At 39.8% G+C, this 18,757-nt stretch overlaps 1 protein-coding gene across 1 annotated transcript; it reads right to left on the reverse strand.

The window, feature by feature from the left end:
* Positions 1-7,857: 7,857 nt before the first annotated feature.
* Positions 7,858-17,586, reverse strand: LOC104545703 (chromosome unknown open reading frame, human C7orf57). The gene is given in 7 exon segments (XM_010190907.1): positions 7,858-7,922; positions 9,455-9,529; positions 9,532-9,587; positions 10,568-10,668; positions 16,229-16,386; positions 16,516-16,625; positions 17,393-17,586. Coding segments are annotated over 7 exon segments (759 nt in total).
* Between the last annotated feature and the right edge of the window lie 1,171 nt (positions 17,587-18,757).

Genomic DNA, 18,757 nt, shown 5'->3' on the forward strand with positions numbered 1-18,757 from the left:
CTTGGGGGGGAAGCGGGCAGCGCTCCTGGCGCGCTGGGCGCCTGCCGCTTCTCCGGAGAGCTGCCTGGAGGCTACCAGGTTTCAAGGTAGTCTTGTAGCACATGTTGACATCCTGAGGATTGCAGAGTCCAGTTACATTGTATGAACGTTGGTATCTATATCTGTCTCTGTAAATTTATATTCGTACAGAATGTCTATGTGCACTTTTGCTAGCACTTTCCTACGGCAAAAAAGGATGGTGAGAAAACAGCAGAGATCACTTCTGCTGTTAGAATTGACTGCTTCAGTTGGAAGGGACCTACAGCGATCATCAAGTCCAACTGCCTGAGCAATTCAGGGCTGACCAAAAGCTAAAGTGTGTTGTTAAGGGAACTGCCCAAATGCCTCTTAAACACTGACACGCTTGGGGCATCGACCACCTCTCTAGGAAGCCTGTTCCAGTGTTTGACCACCCTCTCAGTAAAGAAATGCTTCCTAATGTCCAGTCTAAACCTCCCCTGGCACAGCTTTGAATCATTCCCATACATCCTGTCACTGGATACCAGGGAGAAGTGATCCGCACCTCCCTTTCCACTTCCCTTCCTCAGGAAGCTGTAGAGAGCAATTAGGGCCCCCCATCAGCCTCCTTTTCTCTAAACTAGACAAGTCCAGAGTCCATTATTCTTTAAATGCCTTTCAGTAGCACTCAGTGTGATCTTCTCCATTATTTTTTCAGGAACTGAGGTTAGACTAACAGGTCTGTAGATTCCTGTGTCTTCTCTCACACCCTTCTTGTAAATTGGAGAAATGCTGGCTAGCCTCCAGTCAGTGAGGACCTCCCCAGACTCCCAAGACCTTTAGCAGATGATGGAAAGGGACCCTGCCATAACAACCACTATCTCCTTCAGTACTCTGTGATGAATCCCATCAAGCCCAATGGACCTGTGAACATTCAACTGATACAGCTGGTCCCTTACAGTCTGTGTCCACAAATGGAAAGTTACTGTTCCCATACTCAGGGTCCTCCGACTCAGAGGACTGGGCAGACCAAAGTCTATCATAGAATCATAGAATTGCTTGAGTTGGAAAAGATCTTTAAGATATTGAGTCCTGCTGTTAACTTAGCACTGCCAACTCCACTACTAAACCATGTCTCTAAGTGCCACATCTACACATCTTTTAAATACCACCAAGGATGGTGACTCCACCACTAGTATTATTAAAGACTGAGACAAAAAAGCATTGAATGTCTCTGCTTTTTCTTCATCCCTGTTAGTCAGGTGACCGACTTCAACAAGTATTGGTCCAATGTTTTCCTTAGACCTCCTCTTGCTACTTTAAAAAGCCCTTCTTGTCTGACACAACACTGGACAGTTTTATCTCTAATTGAGCTTTGGTCTTTCATGTCTCCTCCCTGCATATACGAACCACAGCTCTGTAGTCTTCCTACAGTGATCATGCAATTTCTTTTTCCTCTTGAGCTCCACAAGGAGTTCCTTGTTCAGCCAACCTTGTCTTCTACCCCACTTGTTTGAATTACAACACAGTGGAGTTGCCTGCTCCTGTGCTTCTAAAAGGTGGTTCTTAAAAACAGACCAGCACTGATGGACTCTTAAGCCCTCAAAAGCAGAATCCCGTGGTAGTCTGCTAAATAGCTCAGTTTGCTCTCTTGACATCCAGAATAGCAACTCTGCTGTCCTTTTTTGTCAGTACACTTAAAATTTTAAACTCAACCATTTCATGATCATTGTGGCCAAGAGAGCCACCTACCATCACACCTCCCACAAGTCCTTCTCTATTCACAAACAGTAAGTCTAGGAGAGCATCTTTCCTGGTTGGCTCACTGAGTACCTGTGACAAGAAGTTCTCTCCTACAGACTTCAAGAATTTCCAAGACCTGCTCATGGCAGCAGTACAGTATTCACAGCTGATGTCTAGGAAGTTGAAATCGCCCATTAGGGCTACCAATCCAGGAATTTCTCCTAATTGGCTACAGAATAACTCATTGGTGCTTACACCCTCGCTGAGCAATCAGTAGTAGACACCCAGTATATCTCCTTTGTTTTCCACCCTCCTAATCCTCACCCAGAGGCTCTCAACCACATCATCACTAACTGCAAAGGTTATACCATCAAACCTCTCCCCTACGTATAGTGTGACACCTCCACCTCACCTGCACTACCTATCCCTCCTGAACAGCCCATAGGCCTCCATCCCGGCACTCCAGTCGTGGGACTCATTCTGCCAAGTCTCACTAATGCCAATGATATCCAAGTTCTGGGAGCTGACCAATGCTTCCAGTTCATCCTGCTTGTTTCTCAAACTGTGTGCATTGGTGTACAAGCACTTCAGATAAGCTCTTGAGACGTCCGTGCTTCCAGGAGCAGCATAAATGTTCCCACTAGCATTGCCACCTTCGGGCAATGCCATGTCGACCCTTGGCTTACCTTTGGCAATCCTGTCGGTATCCCCTTCCCCACTGATTCTAGTTTAAAGCCCTCTCCACCAGGCTCACCAGCTTATGTCCAAAGTTGCATTTTCTCCACTGGGCCGGGTGGATCACGTCAGGCTCCAGCTCCACAACATTATCCTTTACTTTACTTGAGAAGTACTAATGCAGCTGCATGTAACTCAGCAAGGCACCAGTGTTTATCATCGCTGGTATCAAATGCAGTGTATCAACCAACTAACAGCTACACAGCATGTAAAATGCAATTCTGCATTTTGGATAGAACACAAGTGTTAATACAAAGGCCACCATGTGAGTTTGAAAAATTTTCTTTGGAAGCAGAACTCAAGTCACCTGACCAGCTTGCCTGTCATTCCACCAGCCAGTGATAATGATGTAATATTTAAAATAAAAGATCTACTTGACATCGATCAAACCAACACAACCAAAGGGTAATCTTCATTATAACAAAGACCTGATTTATGTCTGGCATGCTAAACATACATAAAAACCTAGAGAGTGTGACAACACCATCTTAAGTCAGATGATCTTTTAAGCTTGAACACCAATCATAACAAGTTGCATCACCAAAGCAGATAGCCTGCAACTGTTTGACGATTCAGAAAGTTATGACAAGTCCCCTCTGATTAAAATAAAAATAACAGATTCTCAACAACTTGCTATGAAATAGCTCCTTGCTAAGTTCAAGGTTTTGTAAAGCAAGGAAATACAAAATATAAATACAGCTTCTAAAGCCAGACAGGCAAGTGCAGCACAAAGGTAGCTGTGGCATCTCCAGTGTTACTTTCATAGAGCTGACCTGCTAAAGCAAGGCCAATTATCATGAGAAAAATAAGTGAAACCAAGCTGTGAATTTAGCTCATGCCCATCTTACTTCTGAAAGAGTGATACCTCTTCCTCATGAAGCACCAGCAAGGTCCTGAACAAGAGAGGAAAACATTTGCAAGAGGGATCCAACACAATTAGCTACAGAAGTAACATTTGCAATGGAAATAGAGCTACAATCCTACAAGTTTTGCAATTACAAGGAACCTAGAAAGAGACTGCAAAATACATTTAGCTTGACACACACTTTCCTAGGTCTATCCTACAGAATCAAGTCTCTTAATTTTTATGTAATCTGTTAAGAGATGTAGGCCAAACATTAGTTCTTCCAAGAGAAGGCAGACTTAGTCCGGCACAACTGGTTCAAGCTGGAAACAAATTTAAAATGATTAAAGGATTATCCTTTTCCATCAATGAGCAAGAAATCTAAAGCAAAAACAAGGCAAAAAAATCATAAAGCACTCTGTAACAATAAATTTAACATTGTTCATACAGTAACTGAAGACATTAAACCCAGAGTCCTGCAATACAGTTTTAAAAATAATTTTTCCTACCAGAACCACACTGTAGATTGTCATAGTAGGGAATTCTTCGGAGACAGAGCAAGTAAAAGTTTCTTGGTGCATCACCTTGTGTACATCAGGAGGGAAATACATTCGGCACAAGACATTGCCAAGATGTATTTATTACAAAATCATGTATTGGGCATTTAGAGTCAAGTCTCTTGATTTCCTGTCTCACACCAAAGGACTTTGTATGGGGATATCAGAGAAAGAAATTCTCTGCATACAGATGCATTTCTGGCCATGAATGGCATACAAGAGAAATAAGAAAGATCTGTCACCTGTTCAACTTGTTTAAATCTCTAATAGGTAAAATAGAAGCACAGTCTCCTAATGCGTCTCTGTTTTTCTGTTTCTTGAGTATTTGTCAAAGCTTGAAAGCTATGGTAGTGGGCACTCCAAAATAAGCACCTTGGAAGAGTATTTTAATTTTATGGAAGAAACTTTTCCTTTAAACAGGAATATTACCTACCCCTTCTTTTCAGGGTCCACTGAAAAATCTGATTTGGCTTTCAGGAGGCTTGTCATTCAGCTATGTTTTAAGTGAATAATCAGTGTAAATTACTTCTTTTATAAATAAAGAATAATCAGGTTACTATAGTTACCTTGTCTGAAATGTTCAATAAATACTGCTTATCTATGAGTCTCATAACTGGTTGTAACTTTTGCTCTCCATTATCTCTAGAAAACTTTTAAAAATTTAAATTGGCTTGAAAATTTCTGGTTTTGTAATCTTTGGAGTTTCATTTCATTTTATATTCTAGTGAGAAAGATGCCTCTTAAGAAAAAATACAAAATATGTTAATGAATGTTATAATAGAAGGGTGAAAAATACACAACTACATACTGGGGTTATTAAAAAAATAAACTACAAAAACTGCAACTGACCTCACTTTCCAGATTTTTATATTGCATGGATAAAAACTTGCCTCTGTGGAAAATTAAGGCTGTCTGTCCTTTTATAATCAAAAATGTACTCCTTTCTGCTTGCCACAGACCATTTTTATAGTTAATTGGTCAAATAATTCCGCACAGCTGTTCAGACACCTACTGCATTTTGATTCTTCAGTCATTTTGGATCTTTAGTATCATTAAAGCTATTAACAGAATGACAAAACGTGCTATGAGTGAATTCCTACATTTCAAATTCTAGCTTTTTTCCAGGGTACAGCATATTTAGCTACATTTTGAAAAGTAATCTGCAGAGAACTGCAAAACCAGAATATTAGGCTGTTTGTTTACAGAAGAAAGTTTGGCTTCATCCTACATCTTTTACAACTAAGTTCGCACATTCATCAGAGATAGGAGTGTTTAAGAAACAGATATGCCTAAGTCAATGAAATTTCAGATGCTTAAGAAAGGCATGGGCTAGTTCATTTTTTGTTTGCCTTGCTATGCAAAGTTAATGTATATATACTTGTGATCTCTAGAAACACATTTATATTTTAGTCCAGTCAAAAAAAGACGTAAGTGGTAAGATTGAAGTTTGTATTTGGTCACGTTAAAATGAAAAGAGCCATTAGACTTTGCTACAGTTAAATGGTTGCATGTCAAATGAAAGTTACTCTTCTGTACCTAAACTGCCAAGTTATTTTAAAATCTGCACCTGGAATTGTCTTTTAAAAATATTCACATATTCAGTATACTTGGATGTAATTCACAAAGTGGCACTGCAATTTTGTTTTATCTTTGGGCTTGCAAAGCAATCAGTATTCAAAAAAAGAAATCTCATTACTTAAAGGCATCCAGAGCAGAGATGTAGCATAACTAAATAAACACTTTAGCATTTAAAACAATAAGGCTAGATTTTGTAATTAAGCACCCAACTTTTGACTTCTGCACCCCTCTGAAAACCAAACACTGAAACCCCTTCTGGACCCAGAAGCTTCCACTGCTTTTACATGGAACTGCTGACGGCTTTGAAAACTGCCAGTTGCATGACTGCATTGACTCCGAAATAAATAAAGCTACATAATTACTGGGATAAGGTGAACTCAACTCAACTTTGTGATTTGTTACACTTCTTTGATTTGATATCCCTTGGAGAGCTGGTAAGTGCTGCTTCTGCTGCAGCTCTCCAGTATTCTGAAGGCACAGATTCCAGGGTTCTCCACCCCTTCTTATAAAGAGAAATCTTAGTATGAAGCAGCACTTCAGGCTGTTAATATTCTAACTCCTGGTATTCAAACTGTGATCCATGAAGACTCAGTTGACCAACAGAGCAGATCAAATGTCTCCTTGGCTTGACTAAGGAAAGCTCTATATACATTAATGGCACATTAGCAAACTTTTAAGAATTTGAGGAATGTCACGTGGATATTACCTGATGGTGATCAAAGTAAAAAGAGACAATTTTTACTATAAGATATGGCATATACTTTTAAAAATCTGAAAACAAGCACTATAAACACTTCGAAGAACACAGTTAGAGTAAAGCAAAATAACAGCGCTCAGTAACCAAGTTAGGGTCTCTGTTCTCTTTCTATCTCTGCCTCTAATGTTTGCCTAAAAATATGACCATTTTGGACATGAACAACAATACTCAGCAAAAAAGTGAAGGGGACTTCAAACAACTCAAAGTAACAAAGTTACTTTAGGAAACTTTGTACAGATCTCAAGGAGAAAAGGAGACCATCAGATAGAAAAGAATTAGAGTTCTTGTTTGCAGGTCAGCAGTATTGCAGCCACCCAGGAATTCTTATTTTATGGAATAGATTTTGAGAGCTTTGGCACAGCAAGCACCTTCAAGTCTGTGTGAACAGGTGATCTATAAATCTGTAAATACTTTTAAAAAATCATGGTGGTTTGGTTTTGGGTTTTTTTCGGTCATAACATTACTGTCAACTTTTTCAGTAAATTTGTACTAAAACACTTCTCAGAAAACTCTCTAAAAACAAAAGATTGAAATGGATTCAACATATGCTTAAGAACAAAACATCATCTTATTCAACTGATGAGCATAAAGTTAAGCAACTTAACTCCAGAGAGTTTCATCATCATCTCATATTTCCCCTTTAGGTTTTGGCCAGTAAAGAATGTAACCGCAAACAGTATTTCCAAAAGAAGTTTTTCCTATGATAACAGGAATCAGAAGATCAAAGTAGGACTGAAAAGTAGTACTATTGCTGATAGTTATACCCTTAAAGTATGCTACAAGGGCCGTCATATACAAAATTTACTTTATTGTTACAGTTTACCATTGGAGGACACAACAAACCCAGCCCTGTATTGCACTTTGTTACAGACACTAAAAATAAAAATTAAAACCTTATCTGAAAACTCTATCAAATAAAGATAGCTGAATTCCCAGATAAGTCATGTTCATATGACTGAATAATTCTGAAAAATTCATAAAGTGGTACTTATTTTTTGGAGAACATCATGTAGCTACTGGTGATTGATTACTGCATTGATATCCTAAAAGTATCAACAATTTGCCTGTTATACACCCACGATTTCTTCACACAAGCTTATTCTGTAGTGCTTGTCTTTCATGACAAGTGAGAGTTTTCCTACTGGTCAGGTTTGACTTTTTTACTGCAAGTATCCATACCAGTTCAATACTTTCCATTTAGATTTCATCCCATACTATGCAGTTCCCCTTCAATATTCTTTATGGCAATGGTCCTAAGTCTAACAGTAGTTAAATAAAGACACTTGCTGGTTCGGACACATCAATATCGTGCCCATGTCTAGTCAAATCAGCAGCAATATGGTAACCCTATTTGACAACAGCGAAGGAATTAGTTTGACGTAGAAGAGAACTTTGCTTTTGCTTTATTTTATTTATTCTATTAAGAAAAAGTCTAGGAATACACACTGACAGCTGTTGCCTGTTCTTTTAAGATTTGCTGTGATCAAGCACAGTGAAGTTCATCCATATTATAAACCAAATTAACTTCTCAATCACAGATAAGTTCAACTATAACAAGTACTCTAACAAATATGTAAATAGTGGACTACATAAGCCATATAAGGCTTTACTTTCCCCAGCAGTCTTTTAAGTTACCTATTACAACCCTAAAATGGTGGCTTTGACTCGTTGCTTGCAGGTGCTGGTTCAGACTGTGATGGCTCTGAATTGGCTATTAAAAAAAAAAACCAAAAAAAAGATCAGAGTTCTTAGGATAACTTCAACCATAAGAATAAAAAGGTTCAACTAAAATTTTCTGTTTCTCTCACGTCAACATGAAAATCCAGTACTTTTCATTTTAAACTAACAAGATAGACAAGCTACCTACACAGTTTGCAGTATGATGCAAATCTATAACTCAACACAAATGGATAATAAATTTACATATGGAATGGTTTACATCTCTTATCTGATGTGTCTTGGACTTATCCTGTGCAAGAGAACACAGAAAGTTCCATCTCAGAAGGTAGCTGCAAAGTGTTCATGCTGCCAATTGCTTTGGATGAGCAGACAAAAGTAACCAAGTGGGAAGCAAATAAAAACAGTGCCTTCAGCACATATCTGAATGAAAAGGACAACATCACAACTGAATCAAGGTACATGTCTGCATGGTACTATACTGTGAAGAGCTTTTTAAAAATCTCCTTTTACACTAAGATACAGAATCAACCTCAATCAGAATAGCTATGATTGACAAAGGGCAATACAAGCAAAGCAAGGGTCATGTTATCTAAGAATATGTGAAAGAAATGCATCTCAAAAGTAAGATATGTCTATATATCAAACCATGCAGCATATTGACTTTTCAGTAGCCTTTACAGTATGCTTATCATTTTGTTCTCTATGTCCGAGTGGTATAACCAAACCAATATCATGATTACTCTGAAAAATCTTCAGCTCCCTTTATATCACAAATGTCCCATTAGAGGCACATTTCACATTAAAGAAAAAAAAATTCTGGGGCTTGCAACATGTATGTTCAATAGTGTTTTAAAAGGTTTCTATACAAAACTGATATACCCACCATGGTTACCAAGCCATTGTAAAAAGCCTAGGCAAAAGGTCTTTGACAGCTGTAAGGGGAACCTTCCGCCCTTTATCCTTTACATTCAAGTGTTTTCAAGTGATGCATTTCACAGCTATTACCATTGTGCATGAAAAAGTAAGGTTTGAAATCATACGTAAACATCAGATAACTTTTTCTCTAATAGATCTGTTACAACTCCACTGTCTTCAACAACACAAATACATATATTTTGACAAATTTTTATGAACATAAAATACTCATGACACATGAGTATCGATTACATTTGTCACAGAAGTTTCCAGAAAAATACTAGGGGCTAAAGTCTACTAACAACAAATAGGGAACAAATATTTTACGGTCTGCTTAAATTTAGGCAGAAAGACAACTGTGTGTCTGCAGCATTTTACAAAAACACATCACACAGAAGCCCTGGGATGGGAACACAGCGTAGTTTTGCAATTGTAAAGATGAAAAAAATCCATGAAAGCCCCTGCCTTTGCTGACTACAAACAGGAGCACTTTTTTCTTTAGCTGGTCATAGGGTATTGAAAGCTAAGTATGGTAATTCAGTAAGTCTCATCATATCCAAAAAAGCCACACAAATTATTCAGGCTACCCTCTCCTGTTACCTTGAGATCCCAACTCAATTTAAAATAAATAGCTTTCAATAATTTTACCTTTGGATTGCTCACTGTTATCTGAGGTTTCTTGAATCTTTTTCCCCGATCCAGTACACTGCTGAAACCAGTCCCATAACCATTGCTAATTAATATGCTAAAGTTTATTGCTTCACTTTTTCTCTAAGCAGGGCTGTAACTCCAAATATATTAAGGAAAACAACACCATGAGTAAACAAAAATGGGGATTAGGTGGAAAAATTTTATTTTGCACAGAAAGAACAATAGCCTTATAACATAATTTATTTCTAAGTAACTACACATATATTTTACATGTAATCATCTGCTTGTTTACATGAGAAGAGTCGTCCATTTTACTGGAACTTAACATGTATAATACTTACACAGTCCTAGTCTAAGAGATGAAAAACTGAAATCACACAAAGAATGTGTAAGTAAAAAAGGCTGACAATACTCATTCCATGCTACACAAAGGTGAAATTTTGTCACAGATTTGCTTTTAAGCTCATTAGACAGTTTAATCAGTTATTTTGCATCATTATCATGTTTCTAAAACGTACTATGATTACTGATGATTGTGTAATAAATTTTTAAGACAAAGTATGCAGAAACAATTCAGTTGTACACACAGCTGATGATGTGATTACATTGCATCATAAGTGATACAAAAATTTGGTTAAAATAGTATTATCTTCCAGGTGTTCAGTACAATATTTTTGCTGTGCCTGACCTTATACAGGCTACAGTTTATGTGTTTTCTGAAAATGGTCCTACTTGTTATGCTTACAGAACTAACAATGTACATTACAGCTTGCATCTGTTCACTGGTATTTAAAAAAAAACAAACAAACAAAAACAGACAGTTAAGAATACAATAAAAGTGTGCTACATGAAGACATGCAACTGTATGCTCAGTTTTCATAAAGCACAGTTGTATTTGAATAGCTTTCCTGTATGAGTTAAAGTGCTATTATTTTACTTGTTTGTAAAACTATTTTGGTATCACACATGATAGTAAGCTTAGTACAAGTAAGGATCCACAGGTACATATACACGTTCACTAATCTCTGCAATTTCACAAGGAGTATTACTTGCATGCTTGAACAGTTGCAGGGTTAGAAGTTTAATGAATTTCATAACTGTACTACTTACATAGGTGGGAAGGAAAGCTTACTCTTCCCACTAAATTCCTTGTTTGTAGAAACATCTGGTGTTCTGCCTGGATATTTAAGGTTTATAGCAGGAAGCTTCACCTGTGTTAAGAGAAATTTTAATAAAAGAAGTTATGATAAAAATAACAAAGAATATTATATGATTGTAATGGGTTTGCATTGCCAGGTTTTGGAAGTGGGGGGACTACAGGGGTGGCTTCTGGGAGCAGCTGCTAGAAGCTTCCCTCTTGTCTGACAGAGCCAAAGCCAGCCAGCTTCAAGACGGACTCACTGCTGGCCCAGACCGAGCCAATCAGCGATGGTGGCAGCACCTCAGTGATAGAGTTAAGAAGCAGGAGGAGGCAGGGTCAGAAACACATGACTACACAGCAGCAGCCAGAGAAAGAAGTGGGAATATGAGAGAGAAACAACTCTGCAGACACTGAGGTCAGTGAAGGAGGGAAAGGATGTGCCCTAGGTGCTGGAGCAGATTCCCCTGCAAGCCCACAGTGAAGAACATGGTGAGGCAGGCAGTCCCCCTGCAGCCCACAGAGGTTAATGGTGGAGCAGATATCCACCTGCAGCCGGAGATGCAGGTAAATATGCCTGAAGGAAGCTGTGACCCCATGGGAAGCCCATGCTGGAGCAGGCTTCTGGAGGGGCCTATTGACCCATGTTGAGAAGAGCCCACAGCGGAACAGGTTTGCTGGCAGGACTTGTGACCCCATGGAGGACCCATACTAGAACAGTCTGTTCCTGAAGGACTGCACCCCATGGAAGGGACTCATGCTGGAGCAGTTTGTGAAGAACTGCAGCCTGTGGAAAGGACCTACATTGGAGAAGTTCATGCAGGACTGTTTCCTGTGGGAGGGACTCTACACTGGAGCAGGAGAAGAGCGTGAGGAGTCCTCTCCCTGAGGAGGAAGGAGCAGCAGAGACAACATGTGATGAACTGATTGCAACCCCCATTCCCTGTCTCCCTGCACTGCTGGGAGGGCAGGAAGTAGAGAAATTGGAAGCAAAGTTGAGCCCGGGAAAAAGGGAGTGGTGGGGGTGTGTTTTTAAGATTTGGTTTTATTTCTCATTATCCTCCTCTGATTTGATTAGTAATAAATTAAACTAATTTCCCCAAGTGAAGTCTGTTTTGCCCATGACAGTAATTCTCTCCTTGTTCTTATCTCAACCCATGAGCATTTCACTGTATTTTCTTTCCCCTGTCTGGCTGAGGAGGGGCGTGATAGAGTGGCTTTGGTGAGCACCTGGCAACCAGCCAGGGTCAACCCACCACAATCCAGCCTACTGGTGAGGGGGGAAAGTTGGAGAGAGACCCTTGATCCTGTCCCAGCACTGCTCAGTAGTAACCAAACCACTGGTGTGCTACCAACACCTTTCTAGCTACCAATACAAAGCACAGCACAATGAGGGCTGCTATGGGGAATATTAACTCTATATCAGATAGACCCGATATAATGGTAATATAACCTTCAAAAGTGAAGGTCTTAAAAGTTTACTATCTTATCTATATTATTTCCATAAGTAAGAGTAGAAGACTATAAAGGTATAGCAAAAGATAAAGCAGCACCTTAGTTAGTTACTCTAGATAAGATCAGCGATTTGCTCAGTATGTCAATTATGCAAAATGGGCTCTCCCCAAGCTTTTACCTCACAGTTCACTTCTACCCAAAGTTAAGCTTCAAATTCAAACCTACCCATTGCAACCTCTCACCTTGACTCATTTCTCCATATGCAGTGTATGAAAACATCCCAGTCTTACTAAAGTCAGTGGGAAATTAATTTCCAGTTTACTACTACCCTTTTTTTTAAATTATAAACCATCCCATATAATAAGTAAACAGTTGTGGTACATCAAATAGAGGTTTGAAATTTGAACAATTACCGATACATTGGGGGAAGCCTACATGGAAAAGTGTATTTTACTTTTATTGTCTTTCACTTGCTAATGACAGGTAGAGAAACTAGATTTCAGCCTGACTGATGTTATGTTGAAGCTTGAAGAGATGAAAAACTTGGACACTTATCAAAGAAGAAGAGATGATACTAGCAAAAGCGTGCAGTGATGTCAAATGAAGAGAGGGGACTGTTGTCCAACCTGGAAGTTAAAAAATGCTAGCTGCTTAGAACTGCTTTTCAAATCCATTAATCCTGTTCTCAGCTGAAGCTGCCTGTTTGTGCTTTACATTTCAAAAATGCTATCCTATTGTGCAAAAAATGGTACACCGTTTTCTGCTTTTTCAGATCCGACATACCATGGAAGTTTCAGATCCAGGATACAGTTACCTACAGTTTCAACTGACAGAACCTATTTAATTAGACAACTAGAAATCATCAATCTCGGGTAACTTTTGTCACATATTGAAGACATGACAGCACACACGGCAACACAGAAACACGATTTGATAGGCAGGATACACAAATACTAGATGTAAAGAGTTGAGACTCTACTGGCACTGAAGAGAAGCATTAGAAAAGGACGTATAGTAATTAAAGAGTTAAAGTGTAGGGGAAGGTAGAAAGCCTAGAGACAGACAAAGCCTTCACTGTCAAAACTAAAGGCAAGGATAAAAGGGGGGAAAGGCAATGAGAAAAAACTTGAAGGCTGCTAGCGAGTCTCGCACACTCCTTTAAATGATGTCTTTCTTTTCTTGGCAGTAAAAGAGACAGGCTAGCATAACTAGCAGATACCAAAACATTCCCTACTGTTCAAATCAGCTAATGAGGGACAAAGGAGCAAGGGAACAGATCAGAATTCGGCTCTGGAGGGCACAGGTGCTGCTTGTTACTCTGCTGGGCAAATTCAACATTAAAAGTTGACTTTTGTGCCGTTATGCCCCAGTGCTTATAGCTGAGGAGGCATTTTCACTTTGACAAGCCTCTGTTCAACAGTTGTCAAGTTTCCCTGATAAATCAAGCTATGTAGGACATTTTTTACATGTTCTCAGTTTAAAGCATTCTCTTCCTTTGTGAAGAGATGGCAATGACACATCCTAACCTAAATTTATTGCACATACACGTTCAGATTCAAGAAACACAAAATATGCTGTGTATTGTTCCTGGCTCATATATGAAGAACAATGGATACCTGCTGCCAGCATGGAAAGCTAAAAGCCTCCAGATTAAACCTTGGCTCCCCTGCAATGAAGGGAAAAATTCTACATTACATTTCAAATCCCTTTCTGAGCTAAAACCCTGACCTCAGATGAGTAATCCTTTTGCTACAGCACATATGTACATATGCATATCTACAGACACATTTTGGGCAAGTGCCTGAAAGAGGTGACTTCAGACATGAAGTAGTAATCTTACTGGTGCCACAGGAAGATTGCCTAATGCTGATGCTAACCCTCCTACCACCTCCAACTGATCTCTCACCCATTCACAGGCCTGCCTCTTTCTAAACTTCATAGCGTTTTCAACCCAACCCAGCTGGTCCACATGAGGCATAAGTGAAAGGATGTTTCCACTTGGGCTTATAGTCCATCACTTTGCCATAAGCAGAAAGGCTAAATCCTTCATGCACTAACATGTCTTTGCTGCTTTGCAAAATTTCCAGAATAAGAATAATTATCCCCATGAGTTAGGGAGGAACTATAGGATCCATCCTGAGGCATGGAGAACCATGTAATGTTTCCCCCGATCTCCAGTCCTCCTCTATGCAGTGACAAGCGTAGTATGAGGAACAGCAGAGACTCTAATACTTCAGAACAAAGTGGCATAAAGGCTTAAAGCTCCAGAGCAAGGGCCCACTTGGGAACAATGTTTTCCAAACTGAGTATAACAGGTTCCCTTAGAGGTTAAAATGTTTTTGCACTTGTCCCTAAGGAAGCCTTTTGCGATTTCTCTCTTCTGAACAACTGTTTAGTCAGATGGGACTGAAAAATATTTTCAACACATGCGGTCTCAATACTTGAAGTAGTTTGCTGCTGCAGTGTCATCACATAGTCAGACAAGTAAACTGACTATTGCTTAGAAACTTGCCTGCAGTATTTTGGAATACTTCTCTTGCATTTCAACATATAAGATGCACAGTGAGAAAACTAAAATAAAAACTGTCTGGTAGTGCTAGTTCCATTGTCTCACTTGCAGACTCCTCAGCAAGGTTCTCTTAAACCATGGGATAGAAACCTTCTATAAGAGGAGATACAAGAAATAGCTGTGAAAGAAGCACCACATGATGTTTCAAGATACATGAGATGCTTTTCAGGGCACAAGAAAGGTACTGTGAAGGATAATCATTTCAGAGGTGGTGGTGTGGAGGGAGAGCTAAAGCTAGAGACACAGAATCTGCCTTCTCAGGCATCTAATGTTAAAGAAAAAGATTTGGTGAATTAATTTGTCTAAGGTAAACCTTAGACAAAACTAAACTTCAGCTTCCAGAAGAGCAGTGTAAATTACGTATCAGGGCCTCAGCAGATTTGGAACCCGAGCAGAATATGTAACATACATTCACTTTGTATTTGGTGATAAATAAAACACATGACTGAATGAAACGGGGTCTTGATCAAACTCCATCCAAACAGAAATGGACCTCAGTCCCACTTTACCAATCGCCACATGGACTTAAGATACATTTGCTGTTATCAAAGTTAAATATGACTCTTAGAGTGCTGAATATAATTGGTTCTTAAGTAAAGGAGCAAGGGACAGGACTTTTAGTTCGATCCTTTAAGAGGCAGGATAGCAGGCTGAGTTTTTATTTTCAGTGCCTCAAATCTCTGGTTGGGAAAAAAGCTTCACCTACTGCTTCACCTAGTGCTGCAAAAAGCACTAGGCAAGTTACAGTTTAAGCATACATTGCTTGTTTGCCTGTTTACTTACTGTTGGTAAGTAATCACACCCAAGCCTATTCAGAAATGGTGTGTTCCCATTTACACATAGCCATCATTCTGAATCTGCACTAGTTACTCGTTTCTTTCTTAAAACACCCAACATCTGCCTCTCTGTTCAAGAAGGGAGGTACTGGTGTTCAAGTACATTAAATGCCAAGTAGACTCTAAAGACCTATGGTAAATGAGGAAACCACGATTAAGGAGGATATTAAAAAACATAAGGCTTCAGCATCTAAAATGGGAGGGAAGATGAAAGAGGGAGAATGAAAGAGAAGCTTCCAGGACAAAATTAAAAGATCATCACAGAAAACTTTGTTCTGGGCATGGCTTGCTCTGTACTTATTTTTGTCTTGGATACATTTTCCACTCAAAGACAGCTAGTGCAGTCTCTTTGGGGACTCTTGCGTTTTAAGCTAAAACAAACCCCTTTTTTGGAATGGGCTTCTGTTCCTTCTTCCTTCTTTCTTCCTCCCTCAAGATCACTAAACAAGAACTCTCTTCACCAAGAGTGAATTGCAAGGGAAATAAAGCATAAGAAGATAGAAACTAACTACTGGTTTTCATTCACACTTAAGTACATGTACCATATAATGTGACTGGAAACTGCATTTCTGGTTCATATGCTATACCTGCAGCACTTAATTAAAAACATGTCTTTCTTGACATTCTCTAACCACAACATAAGAATTGCTTCTGGAATACAGAAACTTGAGTGGACAACAGCTTCCCTGCTGTAAGAACCCACAGGCCCAGCTAGAAATGTCTTTACAAGCTCTACAAACAAATCATTGTCACAGAGTGCTTCTCCATCATACCTTCTCTTTCTCTGTGTTTTCTTTGTCCTCAGCATTCTGCTGCCAAACACTTTTCATATCAAAATCAAAAGGCCCTCTTCTTGTCTCGTAACTGTTACCATGATGGTCATCCGCCTTAAACTCTCTGTGAATCATACAATCGGGTAGAGAGGATACATAGCTCCTGCAGGCAAAGATTTAACACTTTTTTGTCCAATAAATACATATCTTGCACTTTAATAAAAAAGCATTCTGAAACACTAATGGGTGAAGAGAAAACCCAAGAAGTTATGTGGGGTCTCAGCAGACTTAGCGTGGCTTATCAGTCGCTGGAGATTGAGAGCAGTGCAAGCACCAGTCAGGCACAGCATATGATGTTGGCGAGGACTTCGTTATCACATGACTTACTTCAGTAAGTCTTGAGAGAAAAAGACAAAATCCACTACTTTTCTGGCTTCTTATTTGAATGCAAAAGCACTACCTTTGTTTTCAGGTTGCTGTTTTATCCAGAAGAAATGCTTGCTCTGTTCAGCAAGAAGCATCTGTCTCCCTTGATAAAATGGACTGTCCGAACCTTGCAGCATTGCATTCCACTTGTACCTTGTTTATCTTACTATAAATGCTTTGACATGTTTCTACTGATCTGTTAATTCATATTTCTGGATTTGCCACCCTGCTCTAAGCGTACATGCAAGGCATCTGCTCAAGTTCCTCAAGCTTCTTTCTTCAATAAAGGAAATAACAAAACTGTGGATCACCTTGGTACATGAACAGAGTATGTAAGCACTGTAACAAACTGTTCATCACAATAAAAAAACCCAACACTTTATAAACCTCTTCCAAGTCTTCTGATGATGCTTTTCTGGGACAGCATTTTCACTACACTGCTACTTAAATAGCCCAAGCATAAATTGTAAAGACCTTACTCAAATGCAGCTAAACCATCATCACCTACTCAGATGAGATACGGTGTAAAAGTACACATTTTGCTAAACGGTACCTATACACAAGAGACTGCAAGGAAGTCTTGACAAGGTGATCTCTTATGTCACATTTTCAATTGCTCATTTTTACTATAGGTTAATTTCAAAACGCCAGAGGGTTTCTGCAGTATTTACAAGCACTTTCTACCACCACACTCAAGCAAAGCCAAAGAAAACAAAGAAAAAACAAAAGAAGCGAGACAGATGCTCACCAGGTTGGCCTCCTTGCTTCACCAGCTTGACGTAAGCTGAATCGGTCTCTTTGATCCACCTCCTGCGGCACCCAGACAGCACTTCATGGGGAGCTTTTGCAAGATCACTGAGACCTGGAATCTGGGATGTTGGAGGAAGTGGGCTCTTTGAGGCTACAGACTTCTCTAGTTGTTTCAGTGGCATATTGTCTTGCTGTCCTGCAATAATGGAAAATAAAATATTTATGGTAAAAGTTAACTGCTAGTAACCCTTTTTCAGGCAACTAGTAAACCAAGCTCACCTGAAACTTGAGCAACATGCTGCATTTCAGGTTGGAGACAGAAGACCACGCTTGCTTATTCTGGGGGATACAGTACACAAAACTTGTAGAGGATCAGATGTAAGAAGGGAACACCTTGGTTTCAGTTTTGAAACATCATTCAAGTTTTCAGGTAAAGTGTTCTAACAGGGGACTGTGCATCTTCATGCAGAAAACTATTTCCAAGTACACAAAAGAGCAGCAAGAGGCACAGAAGACAGCAGAAAACACTTAAGCCTTTGGTTTCCTTTCCTCCTCACCCATTAACAAGAGCAAAGACAGTATCTGTCCATTTGCAGGTCTTTATTTGTAAAACAACCCAACACAATCCCCAAACTGCCTGCCTCTTAAAAAAACCCAAAACAATACCCAACACCCTACCTCCCAATATATATTCCTCTCTCAACTTCTAGTGAGCAAAAACAAAATACAAAGAAATCTTCATTAACGGGAAAATGATGTGCCAGACAAGGGGAAAAAAAAAGTTTGAAGGAATTATGCCATTGAAGGTGCACAGGACACTTACTGAAGTGACTGCCAAGTGCAGCAAATGCCATTTCATAGGTGTAAGTTATGTTACAGCACACACCCTATTAAGGAGCTCGTAGGTACACAGAAATGTTAGCTATGCTGAAACTCAGCAACAAAAGAAAAAACAACACAGAGCACTTACTTTTCTCGGTATCAGGGGTAGGGAAACACTACACTCGGTTTTCTTTCACTTCACCAATGGCTCATCAGAAACCGCTCGACCTAATTATCCCAAATGGTATCCTTTTAAATTTGCCTGGTTACTACTGTCGTGGATCCGTACTGATAGTAATGGCTTAGAACTCAGGAGAAAAAAAAAAAAAAACCACGAAAGAGAGAGGCGGGAGCCGCACAGAGCCACCCTCGCCGAAAAGGGACCACCGCCGGTTACGAGCTGCCCGCGGCGCCGCCTTCCAACCGCCCCACCCGCGCCGCGCAACGGACAGCTCTGCGGCTGCCGCCCGTCCTCAGGGCAACGGGGGCGGCTCACGGTCGGCCGCGCTCCCTCCACTCAGGCGAGCGGCC

Source organism: Mesitornis unicolor, unplaced genomic scaffold, assembly GCF_000695765.1.
Source record: "Mesitornis unicolor isolate BGI_N332 unplaced genomic scaffold, ASM69576v1 scaffold11788, whole genome shotgun sequence".
In the NCBI taxonomy this organism is placed as follows: Eukaryota; Metazoa; Chordata; class Aves; order Mesitornithiformes; family Mesitornithidae; genus Mesitornis; species Mesitornis unicolor.